A 7888-nucleotide genomic window follows, 5' to 3' on the forward strand; every position below is an offset into this window, starting at 1 on the left:
GCCAGAGTGCACTTCACGCTTTGTCCAGCAGATGGCGCCTGCAACCCAGTCACTGCTGGACAAGGGCACAGGCTTTAGGCTCCATGCCTTCCAGCTGCAGGGCATCCCTGCCAGGTGGCGCGATCTTTCCTCAGTGAAAATGAAGAACCAGGGGCTGTCCTTCCATCTTGGGACCCCGGAAGGTATACCTTGTACCTGAGACCCTTGTCTTTTCCCACATCAAATCAAGGGGAAGGATTCCCCTCTCAAGGCTTCTGCCCAGTTTCCGTGTTTCCTTCACCCAGAGGCAGCTGGTGAAGTGGTGGGGGATGCAGGAGGGCAGACAGGAGGGGAGGGAGAAGGATTCTCCAAGCCTGGAAAGAAGGAAAGTGCCAAGGACCTAACACGAAATTTATCGCTTTTTAAAAACAAGAGATTTTCCCCAAAAGTGAAGAAATAAGAAACAGATCCAGTGTCCATGCATTGTCAAACTGCAGTTGTGGGTCCAGGATGCCTCCTCCTCTCAGACCTGTTGTGGGGGAAGGGGCAGAAAGGGAAGGTGACTGAGGGGCCAGAGGATCATCTTGTCCCCTCTGGCCCACCCAACCATCTACTTCTCAGGAAGCTAGCTCTGGTGTCACAAATCTTGGTCCCTTGCCAAAAGGTTGTCTCAGCAATGCCTCTACCTTCAGGTAGGGCCGCTGTCCACTCAGTGTGGGCAGGTGGCAGTCTCTATTTGGATTCCAAATGCCCTTGATGAAAAAAAATCTGTGATCCACTTTTATTACCTGTTCCAGGAGCCAAAAGTCCGACACAAAGTCTAACCTCAATCCCTCCTGTTTCAGCTCAGTCCCATTTCTCTTCATTTGTCTGTCAGAGGAGATGCAACTCCTTTGCCCTAAAGGCTAACTTTTCGGCCACAGAAGCTGGTCCTTTGCTTCCCCTTTCTCTGATTCCAGATATTAGCCTCTTGCCCTTATGTACATAGCCTGTTCTCCTGGAGGCCTGGTGGCCCAGCCCTGGGCTCTTACCGAGTTGGCTCCCTGGGAATCCAATGGTGGTATATGGGTGCTGGGTTTCTCACTGCAACGCTCCTGAGTTTTAGGGATGGGTTCTGCAGGCTCTAAAGAGGGAAAATGGGAGGTGGGAGGTGAGGTAGCATTTATGAAGGCCTTGGAGAGAAGGGACTGCTTCTGCTCACTGCATCCTCTGGCCCAGTGATCCCTGAAAGGGGCCCAAGACTAAGCTGGGAACAAATTGGAAAGACCAAAACAGGGGTTTCTCTAATCACAATTACTGCTCTAGGCTCACTATCTATCTATTTATTTATTTTTAGACAAGGTCTTGCTAAGTTGCCGAGGCCAGCTTTGAACTTGCCTGTCTCAGCTTCCCAAATTGCTGGGATTACAGGCGTGCACCACGGAACCCTACTCTGTACCCCAACTGTTAAAAACATTTTTTAGAGTTTGTTTTTTCAATTTCTGAGAGTAGATTAAAAAAAAAAAAAAGGCAAAACAAAAAACCAGTGAGCCCGGTGGTGCTTGTCTGCGATCCCCAGCAACTGGCGAAGCTGAGGCAGCAATTTAGGGAGGCGCCAGCAACTTAGTAAGAACCTGTCTCAAAAAAAATAAATAAATAAATAAAAAATAAAAAAGGGCTGGGATATAACTTAGTGGTAAAGTGCCCCTTAGCTGAATCCCAGTTACCCCCGCATCCAAAAAAAAAAAAAAGTTGGGATAAAAGCTTAAGATGTAGCTAAAGCTGACCTGAACTGATATGAGGCTATTTTTAGTCTTTATGTATCCCAATTAGTAAGACTATACTTTGGATTATAGGATATTGATGTTTGATTATAGTGTATTATATAACATACAGTATACACACACACACACACACACATTGTATCACTTTCACAAAATTGGAAAACTTCTGAATTCTGGGAATTCATGTGGGATAAGGGACTGTGGACATGGATTAACACCACTGCCACCAGATGCCATTTACTGCAGGCTTTGTATGTGTCAGGTGCTAAGCTAAGAATCGGACTCATTTCAATATTCACAAACAACCCGATGAAATAGGCACTGTCATTATCACATTATCATTTTACGGACTGAGGTTGAGTTGCTCAAAGCCCCTTAGCTGTAAAGTGGCGAGTGGCAGAGCCAGGATTCTAGCCTGCGAGTGGTGTTCCCATTGTGTGGGTTCTCCCGTCCTGCCACAGCAGGGACCTCTGGGGTCCAAGTTGGAAGGGCTCAGTCATATGGTAAGGAAAGGTGAGGATTCAAATATGTGCAATGTGTGGACAGACAGACATCCATGGGTCGATTTTGGCTAGGTGAGAGCCCTCCCAGGCACCAACTCTTTCCCTTCCCCCAGTGGATAAGGTGTGCCTCTTGCAGGGCTGGGGGACAGGATGCCTGGGGCCCTCCCTGGCCTGCACACGTACTTTGTGTTGTCCCAGAGGTGCCCAGGCGTGGCTCTGCTCCTGTGTCTGTGATCCCAGGTGGGCAGGTCTCCTGGGTCCCTGTGCTCTCAGTGGCTCCCTCAGGCTCGTCTCCTTGCTTCTGTTGCCCCAGGTGATGTTCAACCATCGTCTGGAGCTCTGGGGGCACACAGGAAGGGAGGTAGCATTAGACATACTGCCCAGAAACTCCCCTGTGGCCCCCAATCCAACAGCCCCACTCACGGACTGGTGACACATGGCTGGGTGTTTGACTTTCCCATTCCCTGAGATCTGAACAAGGAGGGACATTAGTTGGGCAACAGGGAGAAATACAAGCTAGAACACAGAAAGCCTTCTTCCAAAGGGAAGGGAGGCGCAGGGGAAGAGTCTTTAAGGATACCAGACAGATACTCCTAGCTTGCTGGGCTGTCTGGTCTCCCCTGGGGCAGGAGAAAAGACTCAATTTGGATTCAGGAGATAATTTAAGTACCTTCTTTGTGCTGTGCACTATGCTGATGAGTTCACATATATTATTTATCTGCCATACTGAGGTGGCATTCAGAGCTGGGTAGGTTAAGCAGTTTCTCTAAGGTCACTTGCTAGATGGTGGCAGAGCAAGGGTCTGGGCCCAGGACACCTAGCAATAGCTCCAATCTAATTAAAGTAGATTCAGTGTCCTCTCAAGCGCTCCTTCCAAAGGGTCATTGAGTCTGCTCCCGGGTTTCAGGCATAGAGGGGCAAAGAGAGATGGAAGGGTCTGCCAAACCTTTCATCGTGGGTGTGGTCCTTGTCGTCTTCTTTCGTTGTCGTGGAGACATTGACAAAGTGGACTATGAAGGACACAGAGCACAGATGGGGGTCAGCGCTTCCCACCGACCCCTCTGCCTTACCGGCTAGGTATGGGCTTCAGAAAGGGCAGGGGGTGTTGGGGGAAGAAATTTCCTGCTTCCCAGCTGTTTCTACCATGGTGAGTAAGACACAGTGTGTGTGTGTGTGTGTGTGTGTGTGTGTGTGTGTGCAGGGGCATGGGTTCAGGTCCACTTGAGCACTTTTGGGGGACTGCAGGGAAGAGAGAGTCAAAGATTCTGTAGTGTTTTTTGTTTTGTTTTGTTTTGTTTTTGTTTTTCAGGGCTGGGGCTTGAATTCAGGGTTTTGCACATGCCAGGCAAGCACTCCACCACTGAGCTACCTCCCAAGCAAGATCTAGAGTATTAGGGTTTGGAGGAAGAATCCCCTAATGCCTCTGTAGGTTCTTTGGGCTGGGCTTAGTAGGCAGGGCCAGCTCACCTTGAGAAGTGGGTTGGGGATCCGGTCTTCATCTACCTCTGAGAGGAACAAGGGGAAGGAAAAGGTGATATGGACAGGAAATCCAGGGGACCCTGAAGATCTGACATCTAAGAGGAAAGGACTCTGAAATCACCCACTTCCTGATCTGCCCCCCGGAAGCTGGTCTGTTCCCTCTAGCTCCCCTTCTGCTCTTCTGGCTGGCTCTGTCCTGTGCATCTAGTCCTATCCTTGACTCTGTGGCCCATCTGTGCCTACATCCTTGCCTAGCCCTTGAGGTTCCTGAAGGCAGAATTTGTGGTCTTCTTGCTTTGTCTCTCCCTCTGAAGTATCCATGTCTCTTTCTTCCAACTGTTCCCCCACCCCAAGGCCTGAATTGAGCCCTGCATGGGAAGGCACATCTGTAGAGAACAGTGGCTTTGTTCTGTGTAGGCTCCACGATAGTGCAATCATTTTGACGGGTGGGGGGAAAGTGGAGACCCCAGCATCATGAATTCTAGGCTGGCTCATTAGCCTGGCCACCATTTCTTCAGTCCTTTGTCAGGCTCCCCTGACATTCTTTGAGACCTTGTTCTCTCCCCAGACCTTGATGGGGACACTGGTGGCCAGAATCCCAGCTGCTCCCTGACTGTTTCTAACCTTCCCCTTCCCCTCTGGGGGCCATGAAGATAGCTGATGGAGGCGGGTCCTCCCCCTCACAGCTGTCACTGCCTCTGGGGGTGGGGGCAGCACATCTCAGTTGCTGGAGAAACCTGGAAAACTGTTGCCGCAGCAACCAGCACTCAGTTGACCATCCCAATTCCTGAGGGGCTTGGGAACCAGGTGGTCCCCCTCTCCTTCCTTGCACTGCTCCAGAAAAGGATATTCTGCTTGTCCAGCTACCACTTCCCTTCCTTAGGACAAGGAGATCCCTGACTCCTCACATATGCCTTCTGCCTAGCACCCATCTGCTCTCACCAGAACCCTGCTGTCTGCGGTGGCCCCTAGTTCCTTCAGTGACCCATCCTTGGTTTACCTGGGGATGACTGGTCACTGGTCAGCACAAGGGTGGCTGGGGTGGGGCGGCGCCTCCGAATCTGGGGGAAGGTGGGAGAGAAGGAAGAGGTCAAATGCACATGGAAGTATTAAGCCTCATTCAAAGCCACTGAGAAACATAGTGGAGGCCAGTTCACTTAACCTACCTCAAAAAGTGCCATGTTATACTGACCCACTATTGTAGGGCAGACATCCTTGGATCCATCCCCCTCCTCTGGGGAGAACTACTCCTGACAACCCAAAAGACCACCTCTGCTCCCTACAAGACCCCCAGCCCCCTGTTCTGTCTCTCTCTCTCCCCCTAGTCCTGCCCCAGCTCAGCAGCTTTATCTCTCTAACGCATCGATCTTGGCCTGCTGTCCTTCCGTCCGTCCTGGATCAATGGTCAGAAATAACCTGAGAGGGCATAGGGCTTTCCCTCAGCCTCCCATCCTATCCCTCAAGCAGATATTAACTGTTTGGGGGCCAGCACCTGCAGGGAACATGCCTCAAGCCAGCGCAGTCGGGGAGATTAGTTCCAGGAGGGATGGTATGAATGTGCAAGTCCCCTGGCCGTGGAATCCTATATAGGACCCTTGTCAAGACCTAGAGGTTAGCTAAAAAATCTTGTCCCGGGTTCAAGGTCCCATTCTAAGATATAAACATATAAAGCTGATTGACTGTTGAGGCTCTGAGTTCCCCTCAACCCCCAACCACACCACCCGCTGCTGTACTTTTGTCCTGCAGTCAATAAAGTTGATTGTTGTTGAAGTCAGTCCGAGGACTCCTGGGATGTGTAGTTTTTCTCCTTCTTGGGATGCTTTAGAGGGTTGGAAGAGAGTGAAACAATGGGGTAGCAGAGGGCAGAAAAGGCTACTGGGGTTAAGAAAGGGGCTAAAATTACCCTGATCAGAGGATCAGGGTGAGGATGAATGAGCCCCTATCTTTGTGTGTCCATTATTCAGTATCATTACCTCTGGCAGTGAAGGCTGGGGTGGTAGACCAGTGCCCTTCTCTGTGTCTAGAAAGTGGGTACCAGCTACAGCAAGAGGGACTGTTTAGCCTGAGAAGGGGACTCTCCCCAAAGAAAAGGTAGCAGCACAGAATGACGGTCTGTGGGGGAAAGGCATCATTCCACGAGAACATAGTAGCATCTGTTTTTAGTGACATTTCAAGGTCCCTGGCAGCCTGAGTCCTGTGTGTGTGTGTGTGTGTGTGTGTGTGTGTGTGTATACACATGCACAAACATTAACTGTGAGTTGTCTCTGGCTGTTTCTGGTGTGGTGGGTGGAAGACAGGCTACCTGACATTCATGTCTGACAGGTGCTTCATGGACGTGCTGGGTGGAGACCATACCTTTACTAGGAGAGGACTCCTCAATTTCTTTCCTGTCCTGGGGTTGGGGAGTGGTGGAACAGACAGGGAGCTCAAGGTGACTTTAAGTAAAAAAATGGCCTTTGAAAGGACAGCAGGGCTTTGTGATCTTGGATGGGTCCCTTTACTTAACCTATTTCCTTGCCTTGGATAAGATTTTGAGGCACTCAGAGACCTTGAGAACTTTGATATCTTTGAGAACTTTGAACGGCAGGAGGGAGGAAAGTCAGACTTCTGAAGGCACCTCCCAGGCACCTGAACTATTAGGAAACGAGTAGATGGCCACTTTTGTTTTTTGTACCTATCTCAAATCCTAGCTACCAACAGTACGTGTGACTTCCCCTTATTTATTTTCAAACCCATCATGCCAAAGTTCTGGTCGTTTGGGGCACTTTTCCACCCCCTCCTCCTGGTACTTCATCCTCCTTAACTCAGAACTCCCAACTCCTTTCACCCTCCCTTTGGGTCTGGGCTAGGCTCTCCTGTCCCCTCTGGATCTTCGCCTCCACACTTGGTAACACAGCAGGAGGGGCTGAGCCGGGTCTGCAGGTAGAATTTTAGGGCTGAGGAAACACAGATTTCTGAAGACTAGAGAAAAGCAGACCTAAGTCTCAGCTCTTCTTTTCCCTCTGGCTTCTTTGGACTGCCTGGTGTTCCTCCCTTGCCCCCTAAGTCCCCAAACCAGTGGGCCTGCCCCCCCCCACTACTACACCTGCCTCCTCCAACACCAAACAGGAGCAGGTGTTGGGCCTGTCTGTCTGGTGGGAGGTGGTGCTGTGTGGACTGCCCCCCCCCCACCTGCCCACACTCCTGGGACTCTTTCCTGGATTAGGAGGTATTTTAGCAAGTCCCTTGTCTCTGGGCAGAAAAGCCTATTTCCTGACCACAGGGGAATGCTCCCCATGCTGGTGGTTCCTCATTCCCCACATCCTCAGGTCTGTAAGGTCTCACCACAGTCCCTCCTGCAGTCACACTTTAGAGGTCTGCAGAGGGGCTCACCTTGGCCAGGGAGGAGGGCACCTACTGCACCCCACCTTTGGGAAGCTAGTTATAGAGAGGTACCCGCCTTTCCCTTCACATCTGGACCTTATTTTACCCAACAGCTGGGGCAGCAACAAAACTACTCTCTCCTGCAGGTCCCAAGGGGTCCCCAAGTTTTTCAGTAGGGGGCCTAGCCAGAACCTGGCAGTTGGCTGGGGCAGAGCATTGACCTTGTGGGAACTGGATAGTCTTAGGAATGGGGAGGTCTGTGTGAATGCACAGAGAACACAAAAGGAGATGGAGCCATGGGCAAATACGCAAATATTTGGCCACCCACGGCAGGTAGTAGCCCTCTCCACACACACCCGCCCGCTCTCCCCGAGACACCACTCACACACTGCCGCCTCTGCCTGGCTGCGTGAGCTAAAAATAGCCCAGGCCAGGAGGCTGGGCCAGGGCCCTGGTCTCCCACCCTTGAGCCAAGGCCCGCACAGTGCCTCGCGGATGGCTCAGCTTGGACCCCCGGTCCCTAGGCGGCACCACCTTTGGCCCACAGTGTCACTCCCTCTACACTAGCCCCGCTGCCAAGGGCAGGAGTTGGGAATCAGGACCCACGTGTCAAACCTCGCAGAAGGGAGCCTCAAGTCTGCGGACCTCCCAGCCCTGTCCCCTAAGCCCCCGGCCCGCTGGGTGACCTCAGCCCCTTCCCGTTAGCACTCTCCGGAGCTCCAGTTGGGAGGAGGCAGAGAGAGCGGCTCCTCCTTCCCCAACTCCCACAGTACCAGGCTCCCTCCATTACCGACCCCCGCC

The 7888-nt window shown here is 51.7% G+C and overlaps 1 protein-coding gene across 1 annotated transcript; it reads right to left on the reverse strand.

The window, feature by feature from the left end:
* Nucleotides 1-376: 376 nt before the first annotated feature.
* On the reverse strand, nucleotides 377-4871 carry Ppp1r1a (protein phosphatase 1 regulatory inhibitor subunit 1A). The gene is made up of 6 exons (XM_015493484.2): nucleotides 4725-4871; nucleotides 3713-3750; nucleotides 3192-3255; nucleotides 2429-2584; nucleotides 1011-1102; nucleotides 377-508 (listed from the first exon to the last, which is right to left on the reverse strand). The coding sequence occupies exons 3-6, from the start codon at nucleotides 3241-3243 to the stop codon at nucleotides 503-505; spliced, it is 306 nt and encodes a 101-aa protein (XP_015348970.2). The 5' UTR covers nucleotides 3244-3255; nucleotides 3713-3750; nucleotides 4725-4871; the 3' UTR covers nucleotides 377-502.
* Nucleotides 4872-7888: the final 3017 nt, after the last annotated feature.

This window comes from Marmota marmota, unplaced genomic scaffold, assembly GCF_001458135.2.
Source record: "Marmota marmota marmota unplaced genomic scaffold, marMar, whole genome shotgun sequence".
NCBI classification, from domain to species: Eukaryota; Metazoa; Chordata; class Mammalia; order Rodentia; family Sciuridae; genus Marmota; species Marmota marmota.

What these genes read in the sequence shown, in the direction of transcription:
- Ppp1r1a (XM_015493484.2), bottom strand. Translation starts at nt 3,243, where the DNA reads ATGTCTCCACGACAACGAAAGAAGACGACAAGGACCACACCCACGATG. An exon ending in GACCACACCCACGATGAAAG is followed by an intron (nt 2,585 to 3,191) that starts GTTTGGCAGACC and finishes GTGTGCCCCCAG; the next exon opens with AGCTCCAGACGATGGTTGAA. An exon ending in CACCTCTGGGACAACACAAA is followed by an intron (nt 1,103 to 2,428) that starts GTACGTGTGCAG and finishes TTCCCTCTTTAG; the next exon opens with AGCCTGCAGAACCCATCCCT.